This window comes from Habropoda laboriosa, unplaced genomic scaffold (assembly GCF_001263275.1).
Source record: "Habropoda laboriosa isolate 0110345459 unplaced genomic scaffold, ASM126327v1 scaffold20, whole genome shotgun sequence".
NCBI lineage: Eukaryota > Metazoa > Arthropoda > Insecta > Hymenoptera > Apidae > Habropoda > Habropoda laboriosa.
This window is the reverse complement of record NW_017100143.1, coordinates 1,719,854-1,741,855: the sequence shown is the minus strand read 5'-3', so window position 1 is coordinate 1,741,855 and position 22,002 is coordinate 1,719,854. Positions and strand designations below refer to the sequence as shown.

The window sequence follows — 22,002 nt, the reverse complement described above, 5'->3', positions numbered from 1 at the left end:
GTTTTAGAATCCTTTTAAAAATAAATGTTCCATGTGGAACATCGTGCGTTATACTTCAGAAACAGATAGCGTTGTTCTTTCATGGGATCAAATTAAAGTACTCGAGAAACGCCTCGATTCCCTCGCGCACAACTGCCACGATTACACATTCCTGTTTTTACGGGGTACGTAGATGAACGAACTAATAAAGCAACTCGATATCGGAGAACAAAGCTTTTTAGTATTGGAAAAATGGCGTTTTGTTTATGAGGTTTTGTTGGTTCAGACTTTTTTCCAGGAGCCGAGGAAAAATTTGACGGACCAAACGGGAATAAAGCCTGCGACGTCCGATTGGCAAAAGCCGCACAATGCCATCGCGACTTCTGTATTTTTCCTCGTTCCTGCTCGTGTAGATTCGGCATGGAGGCCCCGATGCCACAGATGAAATAGCTCAAAATTAACTGAAGAAATTGTGATGGTTCATTTCAGATGCAAAATACTGAATACTTCGAGAAATCATCAGCTGGAGTGCTTTAAGAAATGTTTAGCTAATTTCTATTTTCGGTAGTAATTTTTGTGTAAGGACATAAAAGTACAAATGTTCGGCAACTTATTGTATATCTGTGATTACCAAGAAGCAAATGTATGCTTCCATGCTGTTTGTGATGTGCTCGTGTTTCGTTGCAATCAACCTTTTCGAGCCTTGTCGATTTTGCACGTGGAGTGCCAACTAAGTCTAATGGTTCGTTTTCGAAGGACCACCTCCTTATGACGGAGGACAAACAACTATTACTATGGTCTAAACTTCTAATGACTTGACTCTTGGTGTGGTCAGATGGATTCTAATGTTCCCTTCCGCGAAAGGTCCCACGACACCTCGGTGCGAGGACGCATCGCGGGGGTGAGGCCCTCGGATAGGTTGAGTACATTTTCGATAGTGGTGGGGAAGGGTGGCTTGCGAAAACTATTGGCTAAATCATAGGTGGGAAAAACTACACGAGAATGCCCCCCCCCAGACCATAGGTCACTCTCAGGTACCAAGCGTACCCTTGAGTGACGCACGCGGAAATTCCGAGTGCCTCGAACAATGCCCGTAGCAGACAATAACGTGAAGACGCGCTTCGGCTCTGGTGACCATAAAAATGCGAAAATGCACAAGTGAAAAAAGGGGCGAAGATTCTAAGTAGAAAACGAGACAATACAAGGTAAAAGCAAATTCTTAGACTGAAAGAGCGCGATTGCCGTGGCGTCATAAAATTACCGCTGCTACGAAAACGAGCGAAGGCGACAAATATATACAATAGAACTACATACTAAGAAATCTAAGGGTCGGGCGGCTGACATACCTGTCGAGGATTAAACACATGCGTTACAAATTAGAGATTAGTTTTGAAATTAGAACTTCAGTTAATACCAGCATGCGTTTCGTGTATAAAATATGTCATAGCGAGAAAAAGTTGGGTTGACAACGCTAGAGTGTTTAAAAAGTCATTTCTCTCACCCTCAATAGCCTGAAGCCGTGTCATAAAGTGGGCTATGACTCAGAATTTAGTTGTAACGATCAAGGGACACAAACGGTCGAACTTGAAAAAAATCCCGCAGTGCCGTCAAACATTCGCCATTTTCAGCTAAGGCATCGCCATCTCCTCTTCAAGGTAACACGCGTTGAGGGCGCAGGAAAAGTTCTGCGATGTCAATTTATTAGACACGCTGATTGGTGATTTGGTATTTTTAGGAATCACCAATCAACGTGCGTTAGACGAAAGGAAACGTGAGTCGGCAGGCAGTGTCGACGACAGCCCAGATTTAAAACAGCTGGGAACATTCAGAACGCTTAGCGACCAGGGTAGGCACATATAGTTACTCTTATTCATATTCAGACACTCTTCAAAACAGTCTAACTTTTTTTCCATAAGTTAGAAGGATTAGTTTACTAGATGACATACAAAAAATTTTGAGGAAATGGTAATTTCTGGGAATCGCGAAGAAAATTGTAAATGTCACACTTAACAACTTTTTTATCGGAGTGTATAATAAAAATTTAAAACATGTTTTATAGATTTATGTCAGTTATATACATGCTGAGAATTTTATCGAAATTTTTTGATGCAGAAACAAGCGACATGCATCGAAAGATGTAAGAATCCTTAGATTTATTACAGTTATATGCTGAAAGTCGTGAAAAACAACGATTTCGCCATTTTTAACCGTTTGTAGTTCATAGCAACTGAGTTTGTTGTAGACATTTGTTTACAACAAATTCGGTCCCCTAAAAAACACATCTTCGGTCGACCAATTAGACACACGACAACTACCAATTAGGAACCACCTATAGTTTATATATACACCAACACGTCATAGTACACGAGACATTGTTGTTCCAGGTTTTTTGAAAATTTTCTTCTAGCTCTAACTCAAGCATGCGACAGTCTAGTGACTTCGCAAACGGTAATACTAACTATACTCCGCACTACCTGGAGAAGGAGCTATCGCTTCTAGAAACTGGTCCAAGCACTCGCCTTAAAAGGCAAAAAAAGCACACGAGACATTGTATAATAACAATGTATTATAATACAGTGACGCATAGTAACACGGAATCATTGTGACGTGTCATAATAACACGTCGGAACAAAAAACACATAGAATCACAGTAACACGAAAACAGTCTCACAGTAAGACTAAAATATAACTTCGCAACAGTATTGTATCCATCGCGAAACATCTCAATACTCACCCGAGAGTCGAACGATTCGATAATCAGCGTGACAAAATTCGAAAACAACAAATGCAAATATAAGTCCTGACAGTAAGAAATGTTGAGCTCTTAATAACATTTCGATAGTAAAAAATGATCAACAATGTATTAAACTATTCTAATCTTTATTATCGAGCTGAATTAATTAATAGAAGTACAATGAGATTTAAACTGTTATACGCACACCTTTTTGTACCTTTGTTTTTATATACTGACATTCAATTCAGGTATGTACACTGGAAACTGATCTAACCAACTCCCCAACTGTGTGTCATTTTTCATTTAAAATTAACTCCAAACCGAACTGTCAACGTATCTCTATAGATCGTCTGTCCCCATAAATCGCGAATAAACTTTCGCGTTACCGCAACGTCGAAGATCGAACAGGAGTTCGAACCAATTCCAAATCCTGTCCAGCATAAAAACGAAACGCCCCCAACCCTGGTGTCAGGCAATAATCACAGTTCCTGATTCACGCAGCGCGCCAGTTCACGGCTCGTTCCATCCGTCGCAAAATCAGGACGTGCCAATAAAAGTTACTCCTCTGACGGTATGAGGAAATCTGCGCGTACTTTCTCGAGGAAGAACTAAAAGAAGAAAAAATGTAGAGAGAAAAAAATAAAACGAGAAGTGAATCGCGAGCGATGAATGGGCAACGATTTGGAAGATGCCCGAACGTTGGCCGTTAGCCGCTATAAGCACGCCACGTGTAATTACGTTCGTTGTAGCATCTGCATGTAAATGGAAAACCGGCTAGCAGCACGAACGTATAAATCAAAAAGGTAATTCGAAAAAAGATAGCTGGCTAACGCGTTCCACGTAACGTCATCCTGTCAAACCGCCGAACAGCCTTGTCGAAGAGATAATCCGCAGGAGTGTAGTTACTTCGAGGTATCGTTTCATTGTGAGACAGCCATTATTTCTCTATCTTCTCTCCGGCGCAGTTCACTTATTCAAGATCGTTCTGTTTGGCCAGGTGCGTGTTTTGCGAAGACCACGACACCGGAAACGAGGTTGGGAGTCGTTCGCGAAAGGGGAACGTGATCATAAAAAAAGATTCAGCCGGCTTCCGATGCGTTCGTGCGGTGAGCAAGCGCGAATTCAATCCCGCGGAGTGGGTAAAATCGCGGACGCGATAACGAGGCTGGAACGGGTTTCGTATGAACGGCCGAGTGGCTTTAGAGTGTGCGAAATAGAATTAAGTGCGGTGATAGCGGCTCAGCGGAGGGAGACGAAGAAGTAGACGCGTGGAAAATAGGAAACTGGCAGAGGCAGTTGAGAGAAATGGAAATTGCGCGGAACTACGGAGAACGGTCTCGCGTATCAATTTATCTCACGGTAAGTTTCAGACGACCGAGTGGTGCATTGAAGAAACGCGATAAAGTTGCAACGCTGTTGTTAGCGTTCGTTAATACTTCTCGGTTGAGAATTTTCAGACGACGTGCCGCAATGCAAATTGTTATCGAAAGCTATGAAGGAAAATTTGAAATTACTTTATTGCATAACATGATTAAAATTTACACTCCTATGTAACTGGGGAACACACACGTATATATATTTAAATTGCAGCATGGGCTATGTGTGTTTTTATGCCTTTCGCGTTATTTTTTAAATTTACTCCTTCTTTACAAACATTCTAATTAACGTGGCCACATGGACGTAACATGTTTAATCATTTTCAGCAACTTCGTCAAATTTCTAGGTATACAGTTGACGTCTACCGAAATTTAAAATACCGGTATGATACCGGTCATAGCGTCATGACGTCATACCGGTATATGAAAATACCATTATATTTCCTATAATTTTTCGGTTTTCTTATTTGATACAATTTTTAAAATATTTTTAGACAAGGATTTAAAACCGATATAGCGAAATCAATATACCTGATACTGATATTGCTGCAATACAATTGATTAATCATTATTAGTTTATTGTGCGTTGCGACCTGGTCACAGAACAAAGCCTCAGTTTGGCGGATTATCGCAATAAAATAACATTATATCTTTATATAAAAGTACTAATATAATAGTATACATTCACAGGTAATTTTTTCGGTTTCGTGTTTCATTATTTAAAATTTTTAAGATATTTTTAGTTATATGTTTACGATATTTTTATTTATACATATATTTGTGTTAACACTTCCGATACCCAATAACGGTATCCTTTATGGCTGGAACTTTCTTCCGTCTTTGTTCGATGAATGTTTTCGGTTTTTTAAAGAAAAGACAATGGTTTGGTCGCGGCGCTGGTTCGTCCACGGAGGGTCTATGGTAACTTTATTGTGATAATCCGCCAAACCCAGGCTTCGTTGCGTGACCAGGAGGTCCCAACAAACAGTAAACTAATAATGTAATAAATACATAACAACGACTCATCAATTGTATTGCAGCAATACCAGTATCATGTATATCGGTTTTGCTATATGTTTTAAATCCTTGTTTAAACATATTTTAAAAATTGTATTAAATAAGAAAACTGAAAAAATTACCGGTAAATATGCCGGTATTTTCATATACCGATATGACGTCATACCGATATTTTTGTATTTCGGTTTCTATAAACATTTTGAAGATATAACCGAAAAATACCGGTATGATACCAGTATTTTAAGTTTCGGTAGAAGTCCCTGCTTTAATCTACCATGTCATCGAAAGAAAAACCTAAAAAATACCGGTATTTATTTCGGTTTCGGTACTCTAACGATTTCGGTTTTATAACGGTTTCGATACTCATTTGTTTCCGTACGATATCGGTTTCGGTATACAGTATATTCTCCCCAAGTGTCTGACCGCAAGGAAGCTAAACCTGACACTCGTAGAGTCAGGGACTACGTTTTCGAGCCTCGCGCCCACCTTTGCAGTTTGCCGAACGTAGACAAGGACAGCGAATAAAAGATAAGGATGAAACGTGAGTCGAGGCAACCAAGCGATTTAAATACCAACTTTTTTAATTTTACGTTTATTTATCCCGAAATATTTCTTAACATATTGATGAGATTTTTCTGATGAAAATGACATCAAACACGACATAATTTGAACAACGTTTACTTATTAACACGTTCACTGTCACGCCAGATTTACAGGTTGCTGTCAGGCGGCCACAAGAAAATACATATTAATTATTTTAAGAATAAGATTATAGTATTATGCTCTATAATTTTTTTTTTAAATTAAAGGTGTCCAAAGGGTTAATCGATTGCCGTGTAACGAGTCAGACTCTTATCACAGATTTTGGTCAAGAAAAATTCATTTTAATTTGATTTAATTTGTACAACTGAAGGTTGCCAAATTTCGTTAATCTATAATACGTTAACTCTTCTTACTTGTTTTAGCGCTAAAATGGTAAATATTGTAAATTGACTGTATACTGATTGTGATTAATGAATTTCATGTGAGTGCCAGTGGTTTATGTCCAAGTCTAATTTAATCTAAGAATTCTTTTACTATTCTTGGCTTTCAAAAAATGTGAAAAAATTCTAAGACAGTTATCAAAGTCTCCACTATAATACACTGCATCAGATGTACAAAAACGCGAATTCGTATCTTTTTCGATTCTAGAATATAAGAAAATTTGAATAAAATACGCGACGAGAATTGGGGAGAAGCATAAGTTAAACGCGTAAAAATATTCAATACTAAACGAACTAGGGATTATTATTTCGAACTATTTCTTAGATTTATTATTAAATTTAAAATTTATTATTAAACGAACTATTATTTCAATACGCGATGCACTGACTCTACTGTTTACTAAAATTCAAAAATTCTCGTATAAATTCCGAAAATAGATTATTAATTACGGTAAACTACTGAGACGGTTTAATTTAGGGTGGGCATAGTGCACGAGTGTAGTGCACTCGTTCCAAATCAGCTCACAATATACAATAATAAATCAACTACCTACTGAACATGCAATTCAGGCAAATTCCTTGGATGGTAAATTATTAGTAAACAAAATAGCAAGCCATAAATAAACTTAATATCAGAGAAAATATATGAAAAATTTCAAATTAATTTCAATTGCTGGAAGAAAAGTACATATTGATTGTTATGCCCTAACGAAAAAGCAACCACTCAAAGTCATTTCAATATCCTATTCGACAAGTCTGAAGAACAACGATGACTAAAATTCAAATGTTTATTTCCCTAAACCTTCAAAATAATTTCGAAATATTTTATTCGAAGCGGAGTATTCCAAGTCAGTATCGAATTTATTTCATGGTATTGTAACAAGCAAACGTTGAATACATTTTTCATTCGTGTAAGAAGAATTATTTAACACGATAAATTTAGCTGTACTATGGTTATTTTTAATCTACGACCACAGGTCAACCTGATTTTTAATCCCTACGAAATTAATTTAACCACGAGTAAGTAACGAGAACGCTAAAACCTATGTTTCCATTGAAGAATATTGTAAAAACGTATAAATTGTTATATGCAATGTTATAACAAATTGTCGGAAGTATAAATTTTTAATAAAATTGTGAAAATTGATAAATTATACCGTGTTACGATATCGGAAATCTCCCGCGAAAATCTCCCGCGAAAATTTCCCGCCTGACCTAACCGACGATTTTGCTAATGACTTTGGGGAGAGGGTACCGCAGGTATATAAGGACCCGCCGATGTCCCGCGAAATCATTTACCCTTTATACTGGGCCCTAGACACTTCGCGGCGTATTTTGACCTGAAGGTTCTGAGATGTGAATAGAGTGGTCGGGGGCTACTAGCTAGTCTATGTCCACCCTGTACACACTCAGCCTTCTTGTAACACTTGTATACATTAGAATCAATTAGAATTTCTATTACTAATTATTAAACAAATTTTAACAATTACCGGCACTCGCTAGGCACGTAATATCAGACTTTAAATACTCGACTTCGAACTTCGGTTTAGTCATAATTCTATTAATGTTATAATAACGTATAATTTATTAATTTTCACAATTTTATTATTAATTTATACTTCCAAAAATTTGTTAAAACATTACATATTATTATTTATACATTTTTGCAAGTTTCTTTGACAAATAAGTACGTTTCAACGATCTTATTACTTTCTCGTTGTGAAATCAAGTTCGGAGGATTAAAAATCAGGTTGACCCTTGGTCGTAAATTTAAAATAGCCATAGTGAAGGTGAAATTATTATTTTAAATAAATGTTTCTATACGAATTAAGAATCTATTCAACGTTTGTTTGTTGCAATACCGTGAAATAAATTGTATTATATATTTTCTCAGTTTAGACTGAATTTAAAGTTCGTAAGGATTAGAAATCAGGTTGACCTGTGGTCGTAGATTAAAAATAGCCATAGTGAAGGTAAAATTATTACGTTAAATAATTGTTTTTATACGAATTAAATATTGATTCAACGTTTATTTGTTGCAATACCGTGAAATAAATTGTATTATATATTTTTTCTGTTTACACTAAATTTAAAGTTCTGTTTACATGTTATAACAATTAGAATGTAGACGTTTTGCCGTTTCACGGTTTTTCCTCTGTTAATTATGTGTTTATAAATCATTTCAAACTAAAGCAGCACCATGCCCACCCTTAATTAAACCGTCTCAGTAGTTTACCGTAATTAATAATCTATTTTCGGAATTTATACGAGAATTTTTGAATTTTAGTAAATACTAGAGTCAGTGTCCACCCTGTACACACTCAGCCTTCTTGTAACACTTGTATACATTAGAATCAATTAGAATTTCAATACAATAGACTGAATAACAATTCATTTTAACTAATACCTATTAGAAATTTTCCTTTTAAAACAAATATAAATCATTTTACCAATTACTGGTACTTGCTAGACATTTAATATCAGACTTTAAATATTCTCCTTTCGGTTCTTTTAAATACAATCAAATAATTTCTTCAATTATCGATACTGACTTGGAATACTCCGCTTCGAATAAAATATTTCGAAATTATTTTGAAGGTTTAGGGAAATAAACATTTGAATTTTAGTCATCGTTGTTCTTCAGACTTGTCGAATAGGATATTGAAATGACTTTGAGAGGTTGCTTTTTCGTTACAGTATAACCATCAATATTTGAAATTAATTTGAAATTTTTCTTTCAGTATTTTTCATATATTTTCTCTGATATTGAATTTTGTTTACTAATAATTTACCATCCAAGGAATTTGCATGAATTGCATGTTAAGTAGTTAGTTGATTTATTATTGTATATTGTGAGATGATTTGGAACGAGTGCACTATGCCCACCCTAAATTAAACCGTCTCAGTAGTTTACCGTAATTAATAATCTATTTTCGGAATTTATACGAGAATTTTTGAATTTTAGTAAATACTAGAGTCAGTGCATCGCGTATTGAAATAATAGCTTCATCCCTAGTTCGTTTATTATTGAATATTTTTACGCGTTTAACTTATGCTTCTCCCCAATTCTCGTCGCGTATTTCATTCAGATTTTCTTATATTCTAGAATCGAGAAAGATATGAATTCGCGTTTTTTCTTTTGATTCTTTCAATTTTTCAATTGCATTACGCATTATTGCAATAATTTCTATCGTTACATTTAATTCTAATTGTTTAGCAGCTTTTCTGCTGCTATCGACCCTACATATTTTTTTTTTCTTACGTGGAAGTAGGCCGACTCTGTGTGATAAACAATTGGCAACCAAACGGTGGCTCGCTAAAGCGATATATTATGAAATTAAATTAATCACTCAATAAGTATTAACATTAGATTGTTTCCTCGATATGGCCATGGTGGTCATCAGTGACTGGAGTGCCTCAAATGTTTAGAATAATTAAAATAAAATAAATGTTGTCAACTAAAAATTTTGAACGTCATAGCTAGCTAAACATTACTTTCAATGGAAAAAAGAAATTATGAAGCATAATACTATAATCCTATTCTTAAAATGTATTTTCTTGTGGCCGCCTGACAGCAACCTGTCTATCTGGCGTGATAGTGAACGTGTTAATAAGTAAATGTTCATTTTCATCAGAAAAATCTCATCAATATGTTAAGAAAAATTGCGGGATAAAAAAACGTAAAATTAAAGAAATTATATTTTTCTATTTTGATTTGTCGAGCCGTGAAATCTCGTAAAGGAAACCAACTGGTGTAGCGTTACACGCTTGACTGACTGCGAGCGAGATAACATGTGCGCAGCAATGACGCAGACCTAGGCGTAGGACCATCTATACTGTCACTTGTAGAATCCAAACTTACCGACTCTTGTAGAGAATTTACTGTATACGCATCTTTTGTTTACGGCACCTGTTATCCTAATGCTGAGACGTTAGTTCCCGCGGTCAAAATAGGAAATATATAGTATTGGTGTCGTCACAATGTTTCCTCGCTATTCTTGTCTAACTCATAGAGGATTCTTTCTCTCCTTTCCTGTATTCTTATTTTCTTTCTTTTCTATCGTATGGCACATATTTATAAATGCGAGATAAATATTATCTTTTATTCTACCCCGGCAGACTATTCATGGACGGATGTTTCAATCTTCATATCTAACTGTCAGAATACACTATTCAGTTTTAATTATGTCACTTAAAATGCAATTTGTAAAATGTACGTTATGTATTATTTTATACGTCGTAGTTTGTACATTTTTATTAAGAATAAAACAGAGTTTCGATATAACACAATATCGAGATTCGGTGCTTTTTACAAACTACAATCAAGCGAAGCAAAAATGTACAGTAATATCTCGAATAGTTACTAAACCAATCAATTTAGAAATCAAACTTTTAGAACGCGATGAAATGAAAGGCGAATCCATAAATTTAGAGGTAAGTGAATAGACGATTAAATTGTTTAAACACAATACACGAGTATTTTTTTAATAGGAAAGTGCAGCAGTGCTACAACAAATTTCAAATACATGTGTGAAATATAACTTAAAAACTGCTTTAATAAAAAGACACTTTTTATATAATTTTCAACATAAATCGATGTATTGTTGGATTCGAAAAGTAGCTTCGACAAGTTTCACAAAATTATTTGCAGACATGAAAAATCAACCGTCCACGCGAAATTATTATAGGTATTTATAATGTTTACATTTTTTATTTGTAACTAACGTTTTAACTTGGAAGTTATTCGTAGAGAAGTTGACAGTTTAGCACCGCGAACTTTAAAGGAACTGCAACTTATATCGAACGATACGAAAATATTCAAACTATTAGTGGTACGACATCCTTTTCAAAGGCTTGTATCTTCATACAGGTACCGTTTTTCAAAAATATATAACAAATATTTAAATTAATAGACAACAAAAATAATTTTACCTTAGAGATAGAATAGAAGATAAATCAAAGTATACTGCACAAGCTTGGATATATGCAGAGAAAATATTTCGCTTTACGAGACCCAAATTGTTTCATTCGAATACATCAACGGGTAATTTTCGACAGAAAGTATTTACACGTGATAAAAGGTATAGTTAATAAAAGTATACAATAACAAAAATGTTTCTGTTACATTTACCTAACAGTTTTTTAACACATTCCTTTTTCCAAGGTTAAAAATAGTACCAACTTTTAAAGAGTTTATAGAATGGCTTTTACAAAGTTCCGAGGAAGATGATGTTCACTGGGCTCGGTATTATACTCACTGTGCTTTATGCAATATAAGATATAACTACGTTTTAAAATTGGATGATTATACGTACGGGCAAATTAATTACGTTTTTTCTAAATTTAGATTGGATAAGAGCAAAGTGTATTTTCCTAAGTTAGAAAAAACACGAGGTGGACATACGAACTTTGATATTACGTGCCAATATCTTGCAAATTTAACAGAAGATATAATTTTAAAATTATACGAAAGATATAAAATCGATTTTGAGATGTATAATTATAATTTAAATCAATATGCACATTGTATAAATAAAAGTGTTTGAGAAGTCTTCATTCAATAGGACATAATGTTATAGTAAGAAAAAAGTATTTATTTATCTTTTTTGTATAAAAATGTATTCCATAGCTACATTCTGTCAATGACATACTATAAACATAACACTACCTACTTTTTTAAATATTTGTAAAAATTAATTCATTTCGATAAGATCACTATTGTACATACACGCTCATTCTCATAATCTGTTACCATGTGTACCATGAACTTATTTACTGATAATCACATTTATCAATTATTTATGAATTATTTTAATAAAGTTATACGAAAATTTGAATAAAAAAAATGAAATTCACAACTCAACTATTGGAATTGGTATGTATGTACATTTTTTTTGGTACAAACACACGTTTTTACATAAATGATCTGTATACCAATTTTAAAACTTTTTTCATATTCTGAATAAAATATTTCAATGTATTTCATTCACTCACTCCGGAACTGCATTCTTTTTGCATGTTATCATCGTGTACAATTAAACAGTCATCATCTATTGAGCTCTTATGTATTCTAGATTTTGATTTTGTCTTAGCGGTATCATTATTTATATCATTTTCAATAATAGAAATATCATCATCTATATCATTAACTTCCAATTTTCGTTTCTTGAAAGATACGTTTGCTTCAGGAGAGTCAGTTTTACGTTTCTTAAATACTTCTGATGGAGTAATTTCAGTTTCAACAATCATTACATTGTCATCAGATGTGTCCTGGATAAAATTCTTAGTTTGTATACATTTTTTAATTTTTTAGCACTGACATGTTCATATAAAGTTTTACTCACCTGTCCATTGGAAGTAGATGGTTGCACTAAGTCATTGTCTTCCTTAGGTTTAAGATCTTTTTCGTCGGCTAAGATGAGGAAATCAGGACTATCGTCTTTTACATTTGGTCGTTCTCTAAAAACTATAGTGACAGTTAGCGAATAATTTTGTTGAAAATCATCCACCTTGAGTATGGTGCCGTCTTTAATTCCTAATTCTTCTAAATGTTTATCATTATTTTGTTCGGTTTCTCCTTCTTCACTGCTGATCACAACAGTGCCAGTACCATCTATCATAACATCTGGAGCAATCATATTCAACCTATTTTTCAGCACTACTTCATCTAATTCTTTGATTGTTGCTTTAGATGTATCAATTGCTAGTACAGCCTGTGGTGTGGGTGCACATACATAACATTTTGGATTTGGTGGATTCACATTCTTTTCTGGTACCAATAATTGATTGCGATGGTTCATTTTCGAACGCAAATATACAGATCTACATGCTTTTAAATTATTTTCAAGAATGCGGAATGCATGAAGAACAACTAAACCAGCAACTATAGCGTTTGTAGTTGCAATTGCGGGAATTATATTTCCTGCCATAGCTGCAAAGTACAGTAAACGGAAAATTAGAGTTCCTTTAGCTTTCGAATATAGCAAATAATAGTTAACCACTTACATTTTATATCAAATCTAGTTTTCTGAGGTATGCCAAAAATATGAGCTCTTATATTGGCACATGCTGCAACAAAATCCATTGAACTCTGATCATCTTTGTCCCAAACAAGGTGGTTGTTTGATGCCTTTTCCAGGGAGGTTTTCAAAGTATTGTTTAAATTTTTTATTGATTCAGCAAATATTGTACCACATTTAAAAATACTCCAACGTTGTTGATCTTTCAAGCCAGGTTCATTAACTTCTTTACTACATCCTGGTACTGTATTGTATAAAGCTTTTATGAAATATACTTATCTTTAGCTAAATAAAAACTTAAAATAATTATTCTACAAACCTCCATCTGGTAAGTCTTTCCAATTTACAGGAGTAGGTGGTCTCCTTTTCTTCCACAAATTATCCATACTAAGCAAATATTTGATGTCATCATGAAATAATTTTGTAAATAACTTTTCTGGATCATAATTACATGATTGTGCCCAAGCTCTAGTTGATACTCTATTTACATTTCCTTTTTCATTAGTTTCTGAATTTAGAGCACCTTCACCTGCACCAGCTATAATGCACAATTTTTATGTGAATATATTTATATAATCAATGAATAATAAATTAAAGTATTAATATTACCTGCTGCTTCTGGGTCAGCAGTATCTGGAGAAACATCTTGATCAGGATCTTCTTCACCAAATAACTGACTACATAAGATTTAAAAGTATTCTTTTATATTCTTTTACATGTTTCTTTGAAAGAAATATTAATTGAAAAACATACTTGAATAAATGTTTTGCCCATACTATACAATGAATTGGCTCACTAGGTGTATTACGAATTGTGCAACCAGGAAAAGTCTTTTGTGCAGCCTTTGGTGTACATTCATAACATTGACTTAATCCTTTCTTTATAAGTTCTACTTGTCCCTCATAACCAGCTGTACCAGATTCAATTAATGGTACATCTGCAGCTAAGCACATTCTATTTACATGATTTCTAGCTGCTCTATTATCAAGTGCATTCATAACCAATGTGAACTTTTTAAAAAATGATATTCCATAGTCAGAACTATAAATATAAAAGTCAATAGTAGAACATACAATATGATATTACATTAAAAATATAAAAATACCTACGATGTAATACTGTCATGGTAATGAACTATTTTTGCATCAGGATTAAATGTTAAAGCTGTTTCCCTTGCAACATCAGCTTTTGACTTTCCCACATGTTTCTTTTGAAACAGAAATTGTCTGTTTAAATTACTAACATCAATTGTATCTAAATCAATCTGAAAATAACATATGTTTATTTACCACTTGAATAACAAAAACGTAATTAATGCATACAGGAACAATAACTATTTTATTCTTAATATTCTTTATTGTGAAATGACGGTATTACAGATAGTACTATCATAATAATTCATAACAATATCAATGTCGGCTTTAAATTTTAAGTAACAACGATAACCGATAAAGGAGGGAAAAATACGTAGGTTAAAGCATCGTCATAATTCTTTAATAAATTTTAATATACTTACAATTTCGATATCGGTAAATCCTGTCATAACAAGATTTTTTAATATTTCACATCCAATACCACCAGCACCCACGATAAGTACTTTACTTTGAAGTATTGCATTTTGTAAATTTTCGTTGAATACGCCGTTAATGTTCGCCGCCATTTTTCAGATTGAACACGATGAACTATAGAGACGCCGTCCACAGTTATGAACATACTACTCGACTTAGATGAAACTTTTACGTTACTTACCTGACAACTTCCCAATCCCCTTTACCCAATCAGGTTCCGAAGACTTTTTCTATATATGTATTTCTATAATACTATACTGTGTTAAAATGCGATTGTATTAAAATATTGCTTACAATTCGTATAATCAAGTAAAATAAATATTATCTATTTGGTTGTTCAATTAAAAATTATTTTAACAAAATTGCAATGTAGGGAATTTACAAAAACACGAATACACGTTCTTCTCTGTTACTTTGATTATTTCTTTAACCGTTTAAATTTGAGTCTTACAAAAATAGTTTTATTAATGTTTATTCTTCAAATAATAAAAAGTGTTGTTCAAAACCAGCAGTATGAGTAGCTTTAGCGATTTAAGCCAGATATCGGGTATGTAATATATTAATTACCTATTGAATTATAGGTGCCTATAACTTTCCAATCTATATAAAATTCGAAGTAGTGAATTCACAATATTCCAAATATAGTATGATTAATTTTATGTATTTCTAGATATACATAGTATTTCACGAATTTCTCGTTCGAATTGTAGTCGAATAATTGGTACAATAGACTCATTGCAAAATTTGTTTGAACAGCAATGTAGTTTGACTCACAATTCAAGCAGAAGTACTATAAATCAAAGAACTAATAATTTAGAGAAAACTGTAAAATGTCTAACTGCGTGCGAAGAAAATATAGGAGAACATATAAAATACAAAATAATATTGAAATGTATAAAAGACGCATCAGAAAATGTAAAAGGAGCATTACCTGAAGATACTGCTACTAAATTGAAAGGATTGCTTCTAATTCATGAGCTTAACAAATACATGCATTTACCATCTACTTTAAAGAATGTACAAGAGGAATCAAGTATTTTGGGAATTACTGATTTACCAAAATATGACCTTAGTTATGAAGAGATGTTAGATACTAAGTGTTATGTGGAATCATTATTACGGGAAAAAATACATAACTTTATATTAAGGTTTAAAAACTTTTGTTACTTATTACATATAGTAAAGTGCAAATTCCATATAACTTTATAATGTTTCAGGTATGAACAATTGGGAGGAAATATGAAAGAAGTTTTAAGATCAACTGACTGTAACATGCGTAAAAAATTATTTGAGTCTTACGAAGTCCAACTACTTCAGTGGAAAGATAAAATAGAAGAATTATGTGCTCAATATGAAGCTGATGTCATGAAATGCAGGAGTTTGATGAACAACTGGAATAAATTAAAGTACAAAGATACAAGTAAACTTTATTTGGAAAAAGCAGAGTACATATTATTGCAAGCCCAAGTTGCAGAAGTACAAGCAAAGATTACAAAGTTATCATGCATTATGAAAATGTACAAAGAAACTCCAATAACAATTGATGCATATAGAATGTTAAAAACAGCTATAGATGAAAAATTATTTTCAGTAATGAGTGAAATTGAAGAGAAAGAAAATTTAAAGAAACAATATGAAAGCTTACAAAACACTGAATATGATGAAGTATTAAAGACTTACTCAGACTTGTGCAAAGTTATTAAGATAAAGAAACAAATATTAGAAAAACTCTAAATCAGTTATAAGTTCAAAAATAAATTAAGTTTTAAAGTATTTATATATAAATTTATATGTTGTATTAAGATGAATATACATCTATTTTTATTTATAAAAAGTATTACTTTTTGGTACTTCCATTATAATTATTTTTCAGTATTATTTATGAAAATTTTCTAAGTTATGTTCTTCAAAATGAGTGAAATGTATGAGAACTATTCCTACTAATAATTTATTCGATATCTTAGGAGGGGAATGTTTAAAATTATTGAAAACATTCATTTGTTTCATTTATTCACTGTCTGATAATGTATTCTCATTTTGTGAAATGATAGCAGGTACACACTTCTTATCAGTAAGCATTCCATGTTCAATTAAAAAGGCTTCAACATCAGAAGCATAAAAGTCTACTCCTAAATAATCTGTCACATGAACAAAATTTCCTATTACTTGACCTGCTTTGTAAACTAATAAAGCTGGAACCCCCTCTTTTTTGAAATGTTTACTGAGCCCAGCTACTGAACCTATAATAAAATCAATAATATATACCACAATTTAAATAATATAAAAATAATATTTCAAGAACAAACCTAAAATTTTACAAAATTTTACAAAAGGATAATCCTCTGCCACAAATATTAGAGAACCATTCATGGCTTCACAGCCAGGGACATTATATTCATAAATGTGAACAATAATTGTCACAGATTTGTCTTCATTATCAATTGCTTCCAGAAATTGATCTGCTGTTTCTAAATTAATTACTCCACCAAAGCGAAGTTTCTCAGTTCTTGCAAGCATCTCTTTCATCCTTTGTCTCTGATATTCTAAAAGGAATTCATCAACTAACAATTCAGCAAGATCAGGATCAGTTTGCATGATCTTCTCCTTTTCTTCATCTAAAGAACTGCGACATGTTAAGCTTAGTTTATTAATTAATTCAAGTCTTTCTTTCTCTTGTTCCTCTTTTTTTTCTGCTTGTAATTGTTTGTAGCGTTGCCAATCCTTAAAATGTGTGCAAAATAAATTAAGTTATGTATTATAGTCACACATTTATATGAAATATTTGAAATATAATTTTACTTTTATAACACCCTTTGGTCCTGTGTTACTAGAAGTACCATCCCATTCTGAAAATGATGGTTCTATGGAATCTGTAATTATTTGTGAATATTTTTCATTTTCTGTCTCTTTATCAGATTCTGCTGAATCATTTTCTTCATCTTCACTGGAACTGCTACAGTAATAATGTAACTTTTCGCCTAAAATCTTATCTTCCAGAGTTGACATATTTGATTATATTGTTTATAAACAGATTACACTGGTTGCTTCACTGAACGTTTATTTCCAATATGTTATGGATATTCTATATAAAATATTTTTCAAAAATTACTGCTAATTACGATATCATACATAAATATACAATTAATTTAAATCTACTGTAGAAATGATTATGGTAAAGAATTCGTATATTTGTGGCGTATATTATTCACTGTTCAAACAACTTGTCACAGATAACTTTAAAATACTATTAAGAAGAACGTCGTTTTAAATGTTTTCAACATCGTATGACAATTTTACACGTATCATTTAAACAGCACAAAGTTATTTTAAATACAATGGTATTATTTACGTTTTACAAGAATTGAAACGTGCGACAACTACAGATCGGCGATGCAACGATGAGGCTTCAGGCGGGACTTAGGGTTTAGAAGTGGGAGATGCAGGAGAAATTGTGACGTTTTCCTTGTTAATCAACCAATAGCGATAGAATAAGGCTATCGCACTTACTCTTTCATGACAACGACGATAGAGCCTCATGTGAGTAGTCGGTAATGGATAAGCAGTCGATAATAACTGAAGATACAAACGAGGTATATCGTCTGTGGTCAAGATTGGCAAAGATTACCTATTTTACCGACGTGCTGAGTTTTCTTAATGCTATAATCTATCGATAGATGATGCAAATGTTTCTTTTCGACCACAATGTTTTTATGATGCAAACAATATTGTAAAAAAAAATGTTACATACTACTAAAATATTATCAGACTAAATTCATGAATGTCTTTGTAGGGTTATGGAATATTTATATACACTTAATCCTTTAAAAATAATGCAAAATAAATGCTTAGTTGTTTTTTTTTATATTTACAAAAAAAACATACAAATCCATTGTTTGTTGTACCATTTTATGTATACATGTTGTTGACTAAAGCCACGTGCATATTCTGCGCCTCTTGTTTAACAGAACTCAATTTCATTGAGTACAATCCTTATCATTACAACTATTATCGATACACCTTTTATGCTTGACAGATGCAATTATTCTAACACAATTCGCGTAATGTTGACAGGAGATTACATTCCTGAACTTTCACTGGTGATAATTTATCATAGGTCACCGATAAATCAGAACCCCAGCAGATCATTCTTGATCACCCGCGAGGTTCGGCAAATTCCGTAACGTTACGCTTATATTTATCTGTCGATGCGATTAAAGCAATAATACATAAATCCTGCATTGAGAGTCAACTTCGCAATTGGTGGCTATTAAACACAGGAAGAAATTAAAATATTTACGCAAAAAAGAATTACCGCGTCCATTTTTCTTTTGTTGCTTTTTTTTTGAATCCTTGGTTATGTAACCATATGATGACATCTTGTAATTGAAAGATTTATTTGAAAAAAATGTATTTGTTTATAGTACCAGAGTTATTGCGTATCGTTCAATATTAACTATATAACTTCTCTATCATTTCGCGTTGAAAATAAGTTACTATAAGTTACTAAGTTACGATATTACGATCGCGTATGCTTACACAATAGCATCACTGATGCATACATGAGAATCGTTCGCTCGCGTATCACTTGTTTGTAGGCTAATTTCGTCAGTCGTACAACGATAACAAGCATTCGCGTCTTTATACGTCTTGTGCAAGTTCATCATGTGTAAACGATTATTCGCGTTCTACATGACCCGGAGCGCAATTTATCGACTGTCGGTTTTTTATGAATGCACGATTAAAGCGGGGCCTGTCCGAGAAAATTCGCTGGAGGCGTCAAGAATTACGAAACGTTCGAGAATAATCGCCGAACTATTCCCGGTTAATAAGCGCCCGCTGCGTGGGGTTGATTCATTAACTGTTGCGCGCCGAGCAACGCTTTAAAGCAAACAGGATCTATATCCATTGTCGAGCGCGTTAGTTACGCGATTCTGTTTAGTTTATTTGACATCGGTCCGATTCGATTATAATATTGCGTGTAAACAATCGACACATTATTCTAGTTCTGTTTGCGCGGCCCCGCGCATGCGCAGTCCACATTCCCCCTGTAGGTAACTATCTGTACATCGAATGTTATACTCCTTCCCTCTCTACCCTTCTCTTGACGTTTTCCCTCGATCACGTAAAGCTTCAATTAAGAAAGTTTCACGACGCTGAAAATCTGTGTCCCGTGGAAAATTTGTTTACGACCAAAGGGTTGACGACGTTCTTTGTAGACGATCAGCGAAATTATGCATCGCTCGTTGCATCGCAAAGTAGCTTCCGCGGACTCACGAGGGAGAGGACCGGTGAATTTACAGTCCATTCGGCGGGGGTCCGCCGCGTTGGCCGTGCGCGCGTTTTGGCCCTCGCCCCAAACCCCCTTCCATTTCTCGGCCGCCATGTTGGAACCGTAATTTGCAAGTTGCGGCTCGATTTACCCTTTTCGATTCCGCCGGTGGCGTGTTCACGTGCATTTTTCATTTTGTAAATTACAACGCGACGTCTCGTATTCATCTGTCGCTGTGTATACACACACACACACGCACATACCGTGGATAAAGGGGAAAATTGTTCGGCGGTGGAGGTTCTACACGTTCTTAATAGCTATTCGAATCACTTCGATAATCTGCCCGCGCGCCGACGTATAAACACTGCGACGGCTGCAATGATGATTCGATCGTTGAAAAAACAAACAAAACATAACATACACCTTGCATCATCTTCGTCTCCGATAAACGATTAAAGCGTCCGTTCGACTTTCGACTCGTCGTCGATAAAATGCGCTCCCGAGATTGCTTCGCGATAGAAATTTAACGAAATCAAAATCAGCGATATTTAATATCTCCACTTTCTTCTGCTTAATCCATTTCTTTCCTCGGTGTGGTAATACGGATTTCTGAAATCGGAAACGAAACATCGCGAATAGTAAGAAAATTTTCCTCAGTCCGTTTCGTCGACAGTTTGGGTCACTGGCGTAGCACGTGATACAAGAGAAACTCTGTCAGAGAAATGGCGGGTCACGTGTTCATCGAGTTACAAACAGCATCCATTATGCGAATGGTTTATCAATAATGGTGTAAACGCTTATATCGAATTAAGTATCGAAATTAAGATCTCGTCGATCGATTCTACAAATCAATCTCCATCCTCTTTCTCTCGAGATAACGAGAACGAAAGTTATCCCTACGAACTTTCTTTCAGAGCATTCTGGAAAAATCACGAGTTACCGCATAAAGGGTTTTCTTGTCTTACCCCGAACGATACGTAGAAGAGACCCCTCTTCATCTATAAACCAGATAAAAGAAAGGAAAGGAAGAAGAAGGTTAGGTAGTCATTTGTTACGGCGCGATAACCGTGACGAATGAATTCGAAAGAGTTTTCAGGAAAAATTCCAAGGAGGACGAGCCTCCGCGTTATCGGCGCGTAGAAGTGGAGGAATCGTACATATTAAACGGAGAAATGGAGCACGCGAGATACTCACCTGCTACGTATAATACCTTATTGCTCGTTCTCAATTATCGATAACTGACGACGATAAAGTGGCCGTTCTAAGATGGCCGTTTCTTTTTTCGCGAGATTGCCATTCCATGTGCTGGTTATTTCTTTGGACTTGTAACAATTTACACGTTTGATTGTCCATTTTATTCGAACATCATTCAACTCTTTCGTGATCGAATTACTTTTTTTTCTCCGGGGGAAATTTAAACGTTTATCTTATCAATGATAAATTTGCCAAATTTGTGCACCTTTTTCTCGAAAAACAAAATAAAGAAAAATGAAATTTATCGTCGTACAGCGATGCGCGAACAATATTATTTTCTGCTCGTCTGATTTTCCATAGTAGACTTCACAAAAATTGAACTTTGTCCACCGAAACATTTTTCCGTCGTCTCTTAAGAATTTCTCATTTATCCGTCACGTCCGTTGAGATTAATTTTCGTTCGTCTACTCAAGTGGGACATGGGCGTGTGTAACTGGATCACGAAAGGGTTAACTTGATTCGCGCGAATCTAATCAGCGATCGAAGTAATCTAAATTAGAACGAACAATATATTGTACGATATTTGAATGAAAACGTTCAAATAAATATTGCCAGCTGTAACACGACGTAATTATCAACACGACGATCTACAAATGACCATTCGTTTATTTTTATCCCGATAACAGTGTAATCCCAGCTTAGCTGTGTTTCGCGTGGAAAATTTTCAAAAGAATTCCCCTGCCTTTTTTTCAACGACGCGATACGGATTAATTCGTCGGTCGATACCGCAGATGGAATACGCGGTGTCGAAAGCTTTTCCAAAAGTGAAAGCACGTATTAACCGGTACCTTAGGGAGGATCGT

The 22,002-nt window shown here is 34.2% G+C and overlaps 4 protein-coding genes across 4 annotated transcripts; 2 read left to right on the top strand and 2 right to left on the bottom strand.

Annotated features, from left to right (window-relative positions):
* The first annotated feature begins 10,247 nt into the window (after window positions 1-10,247).
* LOC108573224 (carbohydrate sulfotransferase 11-like) lies at window positions 10,248-11,635 on the top strand. The gene is made up of 5 exons (XM_017935616.1): window positions 10,248-10,523; window positions 10,581-10,777; window positions 10,840-10,959; window positions 11,027-11,170; window positions 11,254-11,635. Exons 1-5 carry the CDS (start codon window positions 10,275-10,277, stop codon window positions 11,633-11,635), a joined length of 1,092 nt encoding a protein of 363 aa, XP_017791105.1. The 5' UTR covers window positions 10,248-10,274.
* A 436-nt stretch (window positions 11,636-12,071) lies between these two features.
* On the bottom strand, window positions 12,072-14,768 carry LOC108573212 (SUMO-activating enzyme subunit 2). The gene is made up of 8 exons (XM_017935605.1): window positions 14,625-14,768; window positions 14,218-14,372; window positions 13,862-14,149; window positions 13,718-13,785; window positions 13,428-13,646; window positions 13,095-13,352; window positions 12,434-13,020; window positions 12,072-12,359 (listed from the first exon to the last, which is right to left on the bottom strand). Exons 1-8 carry the CDS (start codon window positions 14,766-14,768, stop codon window positions 12,072-12,074), a joined length of 2,007 nt encoding a protein of 668 aa, XP_017791094.1.
* Window positions 14,769-15,189: 421 nt separating this feature from the next.
* Window positions 15,190-16,410, top strand: LOC108573911. Its single transcript, XM_017936409.1, has 3 exons — window positions 15,190-15,223; window positions 15,347-15,824; window positions 15,894-16,410. Exons 1-3 carry the CDS (start codon window positions 15,190-15,192, stop codon window positions 16,408-16,410), a joined length of 1,029 nt encoding a protein of 342 aa, XP_017791898.1.
* Window positions 16,411-16,683: 273 nt separating this feature from the next.
* Window positions 16,684-17,682, bottom strand: LOC108573864 (phosducin-like protein). Its single transcript, XM_017936349.1, has 3 exons — window positions 17,476-17,682; window positions 16,983-17,397; window positions 16,684-16,916 (listed from the first exon to the last, which is right to left on the bottom strand). Exons 1-3 carry the CDS (start codon window positions 17,680-17,682, stop codon window positions 16,684-16,686), a joined length of 855 nt encoding a protein of 284 aa, XP_017791838.1.
* Window positions 17,683-22,002: the final 4,320 nt, after the last annotated feature.

Coding starts and splice junctions, on each gene's coding strand:
- LOC108573864 (XM_017936349.1), bottom strand. CDS start 17,682: ATGTCAACTCTGGAAGATAAGATTTTAGGCGAAAAGTTACATTATTAC. Junction 17,398..17,475: donor GACCAAAGGGTGTTATAAAA/GTAAAATTATAT, acceptor ACACATTTTAAG/GATTGGCAACGCTACAAACA. Junction 16,917..16,982: donor AAAATTTTGTAAAATTTTAG/GTTTGTTCTTGA, acceptor ATTTTATTATAG/GTTCAGTAGCTGGGCTCAGT.
- LOC108573224 (XM_017935616.1), top strand. CDS start 10,275: ATGTCACTTAAAATGCAATTTGTAAAATGTACGTTATGTATTATTTTA. Junction 10,778..10,839: donor TCCACGCGAAATTATTATAG/GTATTTATAATG, acceptor AGTTATTCGTAG/AGAAGTTGACAGTTTAGCAC. Junction 10,960..11,026: donor AGGCTTGTATCTTCATACAG/GTACCGTTTTTC, acceptor ATTTTACCTTAG/AGATAGAATAGAAGATAAAT.
- LOC108573911 (XM_017936409.1), top strand. CDS start 15,190: ATGAGTAGCTTTAGCGATTTAAGCCAGATATCGG. Junction 15,224..15,346: donor CGATTTAAGCCAGATATCGG/GTATGTAATATA, acceptor ATGTATTTCTAG/ATATACATAGTATTTCACGA. Junction 15,825..15,893: donor ATACATAACTTTATATTAAG/GTTTAAAAACTT, acceptor ATAATGTTTCAG/GTATGAACAATTGGGAGGAA.
- LOC108573212 (XM_017935605.1), bottom strand. CDS start 14,768: ATGGCGGCGAACATTAACGGCGTATTCAACGAAAATTTACAAAATGCA. Junction 13,353..13,427: donor GAAAGACTTACCAGATGGAG/GTTTGTAGAATA, acceptor TATACAATACAG/TACCAGGATGTAGTAAAGAA. Junction 13,021..13,094: donor AACTAGATTTGATATAAAAT/GTAAGTGGTTAA, acceptor TGTACTTTGCAG/CTATGGCAGGAAATATAATT.